Source organism: Lupinus angustifolius, unplaced genomic scaffold, assembly GCF_001865875.1.
Source record: "Lupinus angustifolius cultivar Tanjil unplaced genomic scaffold, LupAngTanjil_v1.0 Scaffold_57_3, whole genome shotgun sequence".
Taxonomy (NCBI): Eukaryota; Viridiplantae; Streptophyta; class Magnoliopsida; order Fabales; family Fabaceae; genus Lupinus; species Lupinus angustifolius.
Window position 1 is genome coordinate 17,410 of NW_017722787.1, and position 15,894 is coordinate 33,303.

The 15,894-nt window shown below is 34.6% G+C and overlaps 1 protein-coding gene, 1 non-coding gene and 1 pseudogene across 2 annotated transcripts; 1 reads left to right on the forward strand and 2 right to left on the reverse strand.

Moving 5' to 3' along the window:
* Positions 1 to 1,323: 1,323 nt before the first annotated feature.
* LOC109339100 lies at positions 1,324 to 10,960 on the reverse strand (annotated as a pseudogene).
* TRNAH-GUG lies at positions 5,769 to 5,840 on the forward strand. The gene has a single exon. It is a non-coding gene; the product is annotated as a tRNA-His (tRNA).
* Positions 10,961 to 15,049: 4,089 nt separating the features above from the next.
* Positions 15,050 to 15,589, reverse strand: LOC109339099. The gene is made up of 2 exons (XM_019576475.1): positions 15,425 to 15,589; positions 15,050 to 15,340 (listed from the first exon to the last, which is right to left on the reverse strand). Exons 1-2 carry the CDS (start codon positions 15,587 to 15,589, stop codon positions 15,050 to 15,052), a joined length of 456 nt encoding a protein of 151 aa, XP_019432020.1.
* Positions 15,590 to 15,894: the final 305 nt, after the last annotated feature.

Genomic DNA, 15,894 nt, shown 5'->3' on the forward strand with positions numbered 1-15,894 from the left:
TTGGCTGGTTGTGTATCTTTTGAGCAGTTACAAGTGTTCAAATAACCTTTCAAGAATGTGAAAAGTATGTCAGTAGTCAGGTAGGAAGAACAGATGGTGGTCTTAATTTTTACATTGCATGTTATGAGTAGTTTTTATGTCAAGGATCGGCATCTAGGAAATAATGTAAAGCTATTAGGATTCCATTCATTGCATGTACTCGTCTTAATATTTTATAATGCCATTATGAATTACGAGTGTATGTTTAATATTACACTTGGAAAAACCAAGTTCAATTTTTTATGATACATTATGAATTGATATTTGAGAAAGTACTCTAAATAATTGTTTACAGAAATTACAGTTTTCAACTATTTTGTTATTATTATTCAATTACTGAAAAGCTTATTAATAACTCGGTTAATGTAATTCTCTGGGTGCTAGCCTCAGTCATTGGCAGTAGAAATATTACTAATATCATAATTTATTTTTGGAATTGGAATTCTCAGTAGCCTATTTAACCTAAATTGACTATACAAATGCTTCTTAAAAATTCTAATAAATCTAATAGGCCGTCTATATAATTTTATTATATATTTATATTAATTATTATATAAAATATATAAACCTTGTAAGTAATTTTACATTAAGAAATTGTGAGGTTAGATTTGTCAATTAAAGTTGATCTATCACTAACCTGTTTAAAGATAACTCTATTAGCTTATTTAAAAATCTATTGACCTATTTAAATGTTTTTTATTATAATAGGTTTTTAAATAAAGGAACATTATACTAAACTTTTAAATAAATCAGATCATAAATGAAAAGAAACTTAAAGTGTGAAATAGACTACACTTAAAATTTAAACATGTCAACCATCAAACCAACTTAACATAGAAAAAATGGAATTAAAAAGTAAAATAAAAAAGTTGACAAGTGATTATTTTATTGAGAATAAAGTATCTCCTAGTATAATGAGATAAGTTATCTCCTTACAATCACTAAAATTATGACATTTATTCCATTTAATCATTTTTTATAAAATTATTTCTAAAAAAACAAAATAGTATACATGTCATACTTTTATTGGCCGAATGAGATAAATTATCTCATGATATGAAAATATACTTTATTCTCTATTTTATTATGTATCATATTATTATTATAGATGGAAATCATAAATAATGATTCCAGGATCAACTAATAATTTCTCCTAGGCAAAATTTATAGGACCAGAGAATTTATGTGAGGTTCTTAAGGCGATGGATTACCAAAGAAGAAAAAAGTATAGGATTGAGGGATTCATACTCATACATTTAAGCAAAAGTTCCATCACTCAACCAAGAAATAATGCCATTGTTGAGGCTACGAGCTAAGACAGCTCTAGCATAAATGCAAGAGGTCAATCACATGCTACAACATCAGTAACACTAATTCTAGCTTATACTAGGCTCGAAATGACACAAAAGTGGTCCTAAATTTCTTATCATAATGTATTTTTTCTTTTTCCTCAATCCGGGTGGAAATAATAAAGATGGCAAAATTTGAACATAAGTAATAGACATGCAGAACTTGTCTTGATCATGGAACCTGAAATGAATCTTTCCAAACTATCTCTAAGTATCCGAGGGAGCCAATTGATGCCGATCCAGAAACGATGTGAGATTTCTGCACCAGTTCCATTCAGCCTTTGTCCTGAACTTGGAGCAAGGGATTCTACTGCGTGTTCTCCCATTTTCTGAATATCTTCAGGTGAAAGTATTTTGACATACCAAACATTATTGTCAAATGATCTACATGAGGTTATGCAGAAAAAAACCAGATAAGAAAATGTTAACAAACACTAACCAAGTGAAATAAATAGATAGAATTATAGTGTTATTCTTCAATTAAAATCGGGGGTAGAATATTTTGAATACAGCAGATTAATATCTTGTACTTACTCCCACGGATCGTCTCCAAGAAGAACATCATTTTCCCTGTCGACGAACACAAGCTGCCAGCCTGATCTAAGAGGGTCTTCTAACTTTCCCTCAATTCCAAACATTTGAGCCAACTCCTCTCGCAGCTCGTGATAGCTGCTGAACCGCAAGATTTCAAGTGAGCACCCAACCAACCCTGATTTGTAGACCTGTGAATTGATAAAATTAAATTACTGAATTGAAGAAAAGGGCTCAGAAAGATGCAGAACATTTGAGAAGCAAACCTTGACAAAGGTTCGAGTCTGGTTTTCTGGGTCAATTTGCCCTGCATTTTGCAACAACTCAGGATGAATCCTGCATACCAGCGTATAGAGGACGCTGGAATCCAGACTCACCTAATGGCATTGTTGATGTATCACCTGATGAATTAGCATAACCAGGGACAGTGGTGGGGAGCATAAGGCCAGATGAATCGATGTTGACACCAAAGAGAATAGAATTGTGCGTGTCTGAATTACATAGTGATGAGACCATTGCAGAATCCTTTCCGGAATACTGTGCATGTGACATGGTGCCGGCAAAGGTGCATACTTAGGAGTCCATGGTTGTTGGGGTAACTGTTCAGTCAGCAAGGACTGACCACTTCTGGATAAATTCAAGAGACTGCCGCCGCTTCCATCTGAGAAGTTCTCTGTCATTACCTGTCCCTGTGGCTGCAGCATATTAGGAGACATTGATTGTTGAATTGCTTGTTGCTGATGGAGTTGCATACGAGAAATACGGCTTCCTGATTGTTGAAGATATTGTTGAAAAGGCTGCTGAAAATTCATCATTTGTTGCCTCATGAGATATCCACTCCCTAGCTTCTGCAAACCAGATGCCAGCATGGCTTGGTACTGTTGATTCTGATCATTTCTAAGTATAGTTGGATCTAGTCTCTGCTGCATCAAGGGCAACATACCAGCACCTAAAAAACTTGGGGAATTAAAACCTTCGTCTCTAGGCTTGCTTCTCAGTCACATTAGCCCATTTCATCTCTTCCATCTGTAAGAAGATTTTTGGTAAAGGGGCAGAATAAGAACATTAAAATAACCACAGCCATTTTTCGGAAAAAGAGGGGTAAGAGACACTAGATCGACTAAAGATGGACGAACAATAGAAAATATTATCCCTTCTTGAGCTACAAGAGATTTTGTGTGATGTTCATCTATATCGTACAAAGCAAGACTCTAGGAAGTAGACTCCTTGTGGCATTGGCCTTTCGGTTAACTCAACTTATAGGTGGCTTTTCTCAACCTTGTTTAATAATAACCCGGGTCGAGTTCCCTATGTTTTCAAAGATCTTTGGAAGGTTAAGGCTCCCAGGAAGGTGGTGGCTTTTGCATGGCAATTGCTATGGGATAGATTATCAACAAAAGAGAATCTTACGACTAGGGGTATGCCATTGAATGGTGATTGTGCACTTTGTCTTATAGAAGAAGAATAGGCCTTACATTTATATCTTGCCTTGTCCCTAGCATACTTTGGACAAGGATTTTTCAATGGTTGGAAGCTGATCTTGTTAAGGCTGAATCTTTCCATGACTTGTACTCTCAGTTTGGTATCCTATTCAAAGGTTAGGGCACTCAACAGACTGAACTTAAAATTTGGGTAGCAATTGTATGATCTATTATTTGGCTTCTTCGTAATTCAGCAATCTTTCATGAAAAATCTTGTGATATCTTATCATTGTTAGATTTATTAAGGTAAAGACTTGACATTGGTTTACGATTATGTTGGTAGGAATGTTTCCTTTTCTAATTGGTGTATGAATCCAATGACTTGTATTTCCTCTTCTTCTATTATGTAAGTGTATCAGCTTTGTAATGAGCATGAGTACTCCTTGTACTCATTATTAATAAAAAAATAGAAAATATAATCCCCATATTTTGGACATGGAGAATGGATGAAACATGAATGCTGAAACTGTCACATGATTTTAAAGCAAATAATTTATAGGTGGTCATTTGTGAACCCAACTTCACAGAAAAATGAAATTTATAAAATATTAAATAAGAAAAGTTGACACCAAGAAGAAGAAGAAAAAGATACCCTGCATAGAAGAGGTGCCAAGATACCATGGACGCTTCAACCTGAGGGGAAATAGTGATGAATACATAGGGTATGTTGTTAAAGGCTCAATTTCCCACAACACCACTCATGGTTGTCTCTCTCCTGCAGTTGGTTCATCCCAACTAACCTATCCACAATGCAAAATTCACTTCAAAATTTTAATTTATCCTTGAAATCTATAAATATTGAATAAACAATGATTATAGAATTTGGAAAACATGTACATAGGGAAGGTCAAATGAATGAAATCTTGAATTAGATTGATTGAAGGCATGTATAAGATACATGATAATGGGATAGGTTTGATGCAACTGGTTAGGTATTATAATGAAGAAACATTGAGGGTCGCTGATACGTAAACAATTGTCTGTAACGATTATAAAGGTATAATAGATGCACAAAATTAATAACGATTACATGATAAGATGAAACAAGGAATAAACTAAATCCGCACCAACAATTTCTTGTGCATTACAAAAGCAATAATAAACTAAAGTTGTTTAAAGGAAGTTATTGGAATTATAAAACAAGTTACTTAAATCTTCCCTAGGCACAGTCAAGAGTCAACAGAACAGGCATATGAAGTTATTGCAAAGTAGCATTAAATTTCAAACAACGAAGGTACCTTAGACACACATATAGACATACAAAATATGAACACATTGCATCTTAACTTGACAGAGTGCCAATGAGAACTCGGCCACCGAACAGGATCCAGATCACTTATGCCAGTTATTGTACCCATGTACCTGCTAAACAAGGGTGACAAAATGAAAAGTAAAGGCACGATTGCATGGTGCATCATTACCAAAGAATAATATTCTTCCACTTGGTTTCAACAACATTCAAATTTTGTTCGTCTCAAAATCAGAAAATATATAGGCAGAATAATACAGTTTCAAACTACCAAACAATAGCATTCAACAGTTGATATCCACTCCCTTCAAATTTCAGCAGCTGAACTTGTTTCTCTCTCACATACTGAAATTTACCATTGATAACCAACTTTGGAATTGACCTCTTTGATATTTCCCATTACTGCGGTGTCAGCTACAAGGCTTTTACAGATGATGACCATTAAGCATGTTCTTTCATATTGATTAGCTATGGTCGGAATCAAGTGCCTGATTGAGTAGAGGTAGTCAGGAGCCTTGGTTTGAATATTGTCTAGACCCGCTGGGGGAGGTATCTGAAAAGATTCTCCGACGATCAAGTTAGTATGGAGTCTCTAGAGAGAGAATGAGAGTAAATAAGAGAGAAGTTAGAGCAACAGCAATAAGTGCAAGCAAGGGAATGAGAATTAATTATACTCTCTGTGTAGGATCCTCTATTTATAGAGTTTGGGGTTGCTGGTGTGGTGCCTGACCATTGGTTAGTGCATGGTGGGTATAATGGGGATATGTCGGGTTGTCCTTGTTCACCCTGTAGGTCTGCAATTGTCGAACTGTCGGGGGCAGGTGGAATGTGCAGGCGGCGTGGCAGGTGGAATGTCAACTCGCATTAAAGGCGAGCCAATGACGCATTGACGGTGGGGTCAGAGATGCATTAAATGATGAGTCAGAGGCATTAAGGACGCGTCAGAAGCATTTATAGCACTTGCAGTGGGTTTGGCCTGCCTTAGGCGGGTGAACAAGAGATAGCTTAGTTAAGCCATATACCCAGGCGGACTAGAAACAACCCGGATTTATCTGGGGTGGAATAAAGCCTATTTATGATGAACCTTAGATCCTTAGACGGTATAGTTTATATCCAAACGTGGCTGTAGTTTAGTGGTAAGAATTCCACGTTGTGGCCGTGGAGACCTGGGCTCGAATCCCAGCAGCCACACTATATATTTTTTCCTTTGCAGATAAAATAAATCTCATTGTAGGCTAGCTATTACTATCTTGACTTATTTAGAAGATACAACTTCTATAAAATGATTAATTGATTTAAGAGGAGCAAGAAATATATCTAGTACATTTTCAAGAACAAAACAGTCAACAGTTGCTCCAGGTAAAAATAATAACCGATGTCTACAAGTACCTATGAACACCAGATTCTTCAGTCTCAAAAAGCATCCTGAAACGCATGCCCACAGAAACATGTGTATGGTACACGGCTTTGATATATTTTGAGAGTGGTATGACGAACTCAGAAGGACTAGCCCTGCACATGATTTAGCTGTCAAACGCACTGTAATTTGTGATAAAGTACCACGGTTGGAAATTTTGACAACATTCACAACCTTTGATTATAGAACACAGTAAAACAACTATTAGTTGCTGCAGCATGTGCAACGGCCGCAAGAAGTCCAATGTGCATACTATCATAGGATAGAACTGATAATGGCATTACAGTTTGTGGTCGATTGGCATGACGTATTCCTAAAAGAAGCTGATTCTTCTCATTCCTGAAAGAGAAAAAACATAGAAATACAATAAAGAGTCAATTACTAGCATTCAAGGGGAATTAGAAGGTTGCTAAAAGAGGTAAATGAAACAAATACCATATGAAAAGCACGGAATCTCTAGCAAGAAGTCTCTTGGCACTAACAAATACACTCCACCCGGTTGTAAGAAGGTGATGTTTTGGCTGTCCTGAAATGATGTCCAATCAGCAGACAAATACGCAAGTGCATAAAAATACTAATGATGTCTAGGTAGTGTAATTAATATTGACTAAGGTACACATTTTTATTTTATAATTTAACAATAGTGCACTTAAAGGTTTCAGGCTTCTGTTGTAACAGAACTTAACTCAAACCAAAAAAGTAAAAAGACAAGTTTACTGTGTTAATTTGAAACAATGGGAAGCCAAAAGAACCATTTCAAAGTAACTGATAAATTTCATTAGCTCATTTTTCTCTTAAACAATGCAACTACCGAATATTGGAAGATGGTCGATTTAAAGAAGTTTCCATAGTAGAAGGTATAAATGAAGAGTATATATCCCCAAACAACTGTGATGTCTAATTACACCAGAATCAAAATTTTGACAACATTCATATTCAAATGATTCTAATTTTGTTTAGAATTTATTCAATAAAGAGTATATATCCTGAAACGACTGTGATGTTTTCACATTGATACTAATTTTTTATGCTACAACCACAAAGCCTCCTATTTAGATCACTTAACTTTGGGTATTAGTCAAGTTCCTCATACAAAAGAATCTGCACCAGTGAGATCCAATAACATCATCACATCATTAGCTCATACAGTTTAATTGATTTTTTTGGAAGGTACATTTCAATTGATATTAGTTACATGTTACAATGGAGGTCGGTTACTGTTGAAGAGACTCAAGAAGTTAAGGCCAGCTGATTATGTGCCTACTAGTTGATATTAGAGTAATCTTACAGCTGAAGAGTTCTCCATACTTATTCATAAACTCGTGAACCGATTTATAATTTAAGAAGTATCAGGATTTGTTTAAAATTTTCACAAAGTAGATGAACTCGTAGATGAAATTAATCATGGGATATGTGAGACACTGAAGACAGAGCTGACTACTAAAATGTCCAAGGTGCCTAATGTTCCCCTCTAAACTGGAGAATCTTAATATGTATGTAAGTTAAATAAGCACAAGCTAGTTCTCCAAAATATATTTTTTCCTTTGCAGATAAAATAAATCTCATTGTAGGCTAGCTATTACTATCTTGACTTATTTAGAAGATACAACTTCTATAAAATGATTAATTGATTTAAGAGGAGCAAGAAATATATCTAGTACATTTTCAAGAACAAAACAGTCAACAGTTGCTCCAGGTAAAAATAATAACCGATGTCTACAAGTACCTATGAACACCAGATTCTTCAGTCTCAAAAAGCATCCTGAAACGCATGCCCACAGAAACATGTGTATGGTACACGGCTTTGATATATTTTGAGAGTGGTATGACGAACTCAGAAGGACTAGCCCTGCACATGATTTAGCTGTCAAACGCACTGTAATTTGTGATAAAGTACCACGGTTGGAAATTTTGACAACATTCACAACCTTTGATTATAGAACACAGTAAAACAACTATTAGTTGCTGCAGCATGTGCAACGGCCGCAAGAAGTCCAATGTGCATACTATCATAGGATAGAACTGATAATGGCATTACAGTTTGTGGTCGATTGGCATGACGTATTCCTAAAAGAAGCTGATTCTTCTCATTCCTGAAAGAGAAAAAACATAGAAATACAATAAAGAGTCAATTACTAGCATTCAAGGGGAATTAGAAGGTTGCTAAAAGAGGTAAATGAAACAAATACCATATGAAAAGCACGGAATCTCTAGCAAGAAGTCTCTTGGCACTAACAAATACACTCCACCCGGTTGTAAGAAGGTGATGTTTTGGCTGTCCTGAAATGATGTCCAATCAGCAGACAAATACGCAAGTGCATAAAAATACTAATGATGTCTAGGTAGTGTAATTAATATTGACTAAGGTACACATTTTTATTTTATAATTTAACAATAGTGCACTTAAAGGTTTCAGGCTTCTGTTGTAACAGAACTTAACTCAAACCAAAAAAGTAAAAAGACAAGTTTACTGTGTTAATTTGAAACAATGGGAAGCCAAAAGAACCATTTCAAAGTAACTGATAAATTTCATTAGCTCATTTTTCTCTTAAACAATGCAACTACCGAATATTGGAAGATGGTCGATTTAAAGAAGTTTCCATAGTAGAAGGTATAAATGAAGAGTATATATCCCCAAACAACTGTGATGTCTAATTACACCAGAATCAAAATTTTGACAACATTCATATTCAAATGATTCTAATTTTGTTTAGAATTTATTCAATAAAGAGTATATATCCTGAAACGACTGTGATGTTTTCACATTGATACTAATTTTTTATGCTACAACCACAAAGCCTCCTATTTAGATCACTTAACTTTGGGTATTAGTCAAGTTCCTCATACAAAAGAATCTGCACCAGTGAGATCCAATAACATCATCACATCATTAGCTCATACAGTTTAATTGATTTTTTTGGAAGGTACATTTCAATTGATATTAGTTACATGTTACAATGGAGGTCGGTTACTGTTGAAGAGACTCAAGAAGTTAAGGCCAGCTGATTATGTGCCTACTAGTTGATATTAGAGTAATCTTACAGCTGAAGAGTTCTCCATACTTATTCATAAACTCGTGAACCGATTTATAATTTAAGAAGTATCAGGATTTGTTTAAAATTTTCACAAAGTAGATGAACTCGTAGATGAAATTAATCATGGGATATGTGAGACACTGAAGACAGAGCTGACTACTAAAATGTCCAAGGTGCCTAATGTTCCCCTCTAAACTGGAGAATCTTAATATGTATGTAAGTTAAATAAGCACAAGCTAGTTCTCCAAAAAAATATACTAGGCAAAGGCATATGATAATGAAGAAAAATGAATCTTGCCATAATCATCTTCAATGCAATAATATCTTACATTTTTCACATATATAACATTGGAACTATAAAAATACTACAGAAATAAATAACTTTCCTATTTTCACATATAACAATATAACTATAAAAATACGTACAGAACTGAATAAATTTCCTATTTCCTTGATGAACATGAATTTCCATACATTTGTATTTCTTCATTTCATATATAAAGATAATGATTAGTTTCCTTATTTCCTATGCACTATAACTTCCTTTTATGCACATTTAAGGATTCACTATCTTCTTTCTGAAATTTTTAAACCAATTAAAACCCTATTTTTTCCCAGCCACTAGCCTCTTGTTACTTCTAATACATTCTATCATTCTCCATCTGAAATCCATAACGTAGAGGTATGTTTCACCTATCAAGGACCTCACCATTCCTAAAAATCTCTTTGAGAACCAGGTCACACATGTCATGTTCATGTGTGAATCGCATGAAGCACCTCAGAATTACAATTCACTTGTGATTCACGATTCTAATCAAGATTCAGAAATCCATTTTGATTCATCTAGTTTTCTGTTTGGATGATCACAAGACACATTCCGAACGTGATTCGAATCGTACAATTTATTTGATACTAATTACTCTGATAAAATCCACACTAACAAGAAACAATATCATAAGACTTAAGTTAATAAACAATTAGAATCCTACCACGAAAAATATGTCGCAACTTCCACTCAACTGCATGGAGATCCCTAGCAATTAGCTCTTGCTCTGGTGGTTGCTGTGAGAAGTCCTATATATCCAAAATAAACGAGAAATGCATCTACATGCAACATCAATCAAATACAAGGACAAAAAAGTAAACACTACCAGTGGAGGGAAAACTTCCTCAACTGCACGACGAGGAACAGAGAACCCTCCGTGTGTGCTGGTGTCGCTAGCAGTTAATGTGTTGCAAAAATAATTTGCGGGCTACTTACTTGGAATGCCCAATTCCATATTAAGAAATGTATCCTTCTGCTCTTGCTACATACCCAAATCAAACATGCAAATTTCAGTTTCAGAAACCAAAAGCGGGTAGTAACAGAAAAAACAAGCTGATCATAGAATAACAGGAATACCGAAGTTAACAGCTGAAGTGTCATTTGAGCATACACTTCATATGTTTCAACGTCTGCCTGGAAATTAACACATGCTCCATTTCACCAAGTTAACCCTAAAGGTCGGCATCCGAACTAAACTATCATAATGCAATGAAAAGATGAAACTCACATACATTCTAATATTGTGAACTTGGCAAATCAACTGTGGTGGAAGGCTTGGGTAATTTGGTATGTAGCCATCAATTTCTCTATTAGTTGTGGCAGCAACCTAGAATCATTATTCAACAGGTTCAGTTCAACTACCTTTTAGAGAGTTTATTGAATTTTGGTTTCAAATCCAAGTTAGCAAGAAACTTTTCGCATCTTCTTTAATACTCAAATAGAAAGAAATTGAATATGTCAGGAGTATTATAGTAAGGATAAAAAGAACCTGCTCACTGTGACCCTGAGGGAAGTAAACCACACGGGTCCAAAAAGTCAACAAAATTAATAATTTAATGTTTCAAACCAAAACAAAGAAAAATGATTGAATTTTTGCTTATGTATATAAAGCATATACGTTGGCTATTCTTTTGTTATTATATAAGATAAAACAAAATACCACTTCAATCTTTCACTTGTTATCTTTCAGCAACCAACCCCACAACTTGCACATGAGTTTATCTTTATTTATTTTATTTTTGTTTTCAAATGTTTAACTCAAACCTAATCTTAATAGTTTTATTAATTTAAACAAACCATTGAAATATATTAATTAAGTCTCACTTAATTATATTATAGATGATTCAATGATATTATTTGTATTTTTTATGCTAGCAAACAATACAATAATTATCTACTTAAGAAAACATACAAATAATAATAAGTCTATAATTTTAATCAATGACCTTTTATATTAATTATTTTGACAAACAATGAATATGATAACGAGATAATAATAAATACAACTTTATTATTATAAACATGACAAATTGGTTCTTGGGCATACCTTATATCCTAACAATCTCCCACTTGCACTAGAGCTAATCAGTCATGGACCTCATTCTCAGCTCCCACTTGTGCTTATCAAACTCTTTTATGCCAAGTGCCTTGGTGAATGAGTCTGCAATATTCTCTTTGTCAACTATCTTTTGTAGTTTAACATCACCAAGTCCAATAATTTCTCTAATCAGGTGATATTTTTGTAAGACATGCTTATTCTTTTGGTGTGATCTAGGCTCCTGTCCTTGAGCAATGACTCTGTTATTGTCACACAATAATGTAACTGGTTCTTCCATTGAAGGAACTACACTAAGTTCATCTATGAACTTCTTCATCCAAACTACTTCTTTAGCAGCTTCGCTTGCTACTATATACTCTACTTCAGTAGTTGAATCAACTACTGTATCTTGTTTGGAACTTTTCCAACTTATTGTGCCTCCATTCAAGGTGAAGACATAACCAGAAACTAATTTGGCATCATCCTAATCTGACTGAAAATTCGCATTGGCATAACCCTTTAACTTGAGTTCAGAATCTCCAAAGATGAGGAATTGGTCTTTAGTTCTTCTTAAGTACTTAAGAATGGTCTTGACCACTTTCCAATGTTCCTCACCTAGACCTTCTTGATATCGACTAGTTACACCCAATGCATAAGCGATATAAGACCGTGTACAAGTCATGGTGTACATGATAACTCCCACTGCACTCGCATATGGTACCCTATTCATGCGTTCTCTTTCTTTAGGAGTCTTAGGAGAATCCTGCCTACTAAGAGTAACTCCAAATCCTATAGGTAAGTAACCTCTTTTGAATTTGTCCATGTTATACCTCTTCAAGATGGTATCAACGTACAAAGATTGAGAGAGTCCAAGCAGTCTTCTAGATCTATCCCTATAGATCTTATTCCTAGAATAAAAAATACTTCTCCCAAATTCTTCATGGAGAACTGTTTTGATAGCCAAATCTTTGTAGATTGTAATATTGAAATATCATTTCCTTTGAGCAATACGTCATCGACATATATCAATAAAAAGATGATCATGCTCCCACTAACCTTTTTGTAAACATAAGGATCTTCTTCACATCTAACAAAACCAAACATTTTGATTGTGTTGTTAAAGTGATATTCCAACTTCTAGAACCTTGCTCTAATCCATAAATGGACAGTTGTAGTTTGCAAACCTTATTATGATCAAACATAGGTGTGAAACCTTCAGGTTGTGTCATGTACACATCCTCTTTCAACTCTCCATTAAGAAAAGTTGTCTTCATGTCCATCTGCCACATTTCATAACCACAGTATGCTTCTATAGCAAGTAGAATCCGAATCGATTTGAGCATTGCTACATGAGAATAAGTTGCGTCATAATCTATTCCTTCCTTTTGACGATATCCCTTGGCAACAAGACGAGCTTTATAAGTCTCAACATTTCCATATGCTCCAATCGTTTTCTTGTAAATCCATTTATAGCCAATTGGTTTTATGTCCTTTGAAACATCAACTAAAGTCCATACTTTGTTGGTCTTCATGGATACCATTTTAGATTCCATGGCTTCTTGCCACTTCTCATGGTCCAAGCTTCGCATGGCATCTTCGTAACATTTGGGGGATCATCAATATGAATACCCTCATTTGCTATTACATTTAGCACCATTAAGTTTAATCTCTCTGGTGCATGATGTGATCTCGTAGATCTTCTAAGAGGCACTTGTGCATGTAAATTCCTTTGTTATGGATTCATTGGTTGTTCCATTTGTTCCTGAACAGGTTCAATAACCTATTCCTGAACTGGTTCAATAACCTGTTCCTGAACTACAACCGGGTTTTGAACCGAAATAGTTGAAGATGATAACCTTTGTGTTGAATTTAAAACATCTAAGAAAGGATTCTCAAGTTCCATATTATTAGATGTTTGATGGGTTTATTGATCTTCATCAAGCACCATTTCTTTACCATGAATTGCTTCTACAAGAAGTTCCCTTTTTAAAAAAGTTCCCCCTCTTACCACAAACACTTTATGGTCAGAAAGGTGGTAGAAATAATATCCCATTGTTTCCTTAGGATACCCAAGGAATCTACACTTGTCAGACCTTGCTTCAAGTTTATCCGTTTGTAATATCTTGATGTAGGTTGGGCATCCCCAAACTTTAATGTGCTTAAGGCTCGGTTTGCACCCTTTCCATATCTCATATGGCATTGTAGAGACAGATTTTGTGGGAACTTTATATAACAAATAATTTGCCGCTTCCAAAGCATATCCCCATAAGCTTATTAGAAGATCAATGAACCCCATCATGGATCTTACCATATCTAATAAGGTTTTATTCCTTCTTTTGATACACCATTATGTTGTGGTGTACCTAGAGGTGTCCATTGCGAGAGAATTCCATTCTCTTTCAAATAATCAAGAAAATCAATATTAAGATATTCTCGTCCTCTATCAGATCTTAGTACCTTGATACTTTTACCAGTTTTCTTTTTCACTTTACTTTGAAATATTTTGAACATTTCAAATCATTCAGATTTATGTTTCAATAGATATGAAAAAACATATCACGAAACATCAGCAGTAAATGTAATAAAGTAAGAATATCCTCCTCTGGCTTGAATTCTCAAGGCCCCACAAACATCAGTATGAATTAGTCCCAACAATTCAGAGGCTCTTTCTCCATTTCCAATAAACGAAGATTCGGTCATTTTGCCTCTATGACAATATTCACAAGTCATGTATGATTCATAATCATAATTGTCAAAGTAACCTTCCTTGTGAAACTTTCTAATTCTTTTCTCACCAATATGTCCGAGTCTACAATGCCAAAGATATTTTTTGTTTATTTGATTATCTCTTTCTCTTTTAAGACTAGAAGCATGCATAATCGAATATAAACACACTCAAGGTAACACATAAATGTCGTCTTGGATATATTCATTCGCATAAAGTATGTCATTATTATAAATCGAGCAAACACCTTTATTAAAAACAAAGCGATAACCACACGTATCCAACATCAAAATTGAAATAATGTTCGAAACGAAATTAGGAACATAATAACAATTTTCCAAGACTAGTATATTGCTAGTCGACATTATTAATGAGAATATTCCCGTAGCCTTGGTTGCAAAAATTGCTCCATTCCCCACTTGGAGATTGACTTCTCCCTTCTTCAACCATCTAGTTATTTGTAGTCCCTAGAACGGATTGCAGATGTTAAAACTACTGCCAGTATCTAATACCCATATTGAAGAATCTGTAACAATTAAGGAAATCATGAAAACATTTTTCATTAATGTTTCACCCTGTTTCTTTTCTCTCAAAGAATCAAGATATCTGCGACAATTCCTCTTCTAGTGTTCCTTATGCTTACATAAGAAATATCCGTCATTGCTTTGGTCAACACTATCTTTCTTGTCCCTAGGTTTGGTCACACCACCTTTGGGGGTGAAAGGCTGCTTTTTGGACTTATTATTCCATTTCCCCTTTTTCTTGTTGGACTTTCCAACTACCAAGACATATCCTTGGTTCTTTCTAGAGTCAATCTGATTCTGATAGTCAATTAACATATTCAGTATCTCATTCAAGTCTCAATCCATCTTATTCATATTAAAATTAATAATGAATGGTGAGAGCGAGTCAAGGAGTGACTGTAGAATCAAATCTTGGGATAACTCCTTCCCAAGTTTGCAGCCTAACTTCTCAAGTTGTTCCATAAGATTACTCATCTTCAGAACATGGGGTCCCACATGAGCATTCATATTCAACATGAACCTAGATAGAGTCTTAGACAATTGGTATCTTGCTGTCCTACTCTGTGCATCATACATCTTCTTAAGATGTGCAATGATGTCAGTTGGGTCCATGTGCTCATGCTGCCTCTAGAGTTTAGAACTCATTGATACTAAGATGAGACATTTTGTACACATAGATTCCTCTAACTACTTCTTATAAGTACTGATTGCCTCAACATCATCATTACTGCCTAGTTCAGGCACAAGAGGCTTATCAATCATATCAATAAGTTTCTCGTGCATGAGAATAATTCTTAGAGTTTGGTACCAATCATGAAAGTTGTCATTGACCAACTTTCCATCAGTGAGTATTGAACGTAGTGACAAAGAAGACATGTCGAGATATCTCTACACAATTAAACAAATATGTGTGAACACATTCATGTAAAGAGATATATCACAAATAAAATACTCCCACTTACTACAATATCAATTTAAGAAATAAATATTTCTTCTAGTGGAAATTTAAAATAAATGTCTTTAAAATTGTGAGCAAATATTTGATTGTCAAGTCATTTCTAATGCATATTTTAAGGCAAATGTATCACATATAATTTTATTCAAAATAATAAATAAGAACAACATACATGTTTGTCAGGTCATTTCTATAAGCATAATTGAATTAATTTTTGTACTCCCTA

Coding starts and splice junctions, on each gene's coding strand:
- LOC109339099 (XM_019576475.1), bottom strand. CDS start 15,589: ATGTCTTCTTTGTCACTACGTTCAATACTCACTGATGGAAAGTTGGTC. Junction 15,341..15,424: donor GCAGTAATGATGATGTTGAG/GCAATCAGTACT, acceptor TCTAAACTCTAG/AGGCAGCATGAGCACATGGA.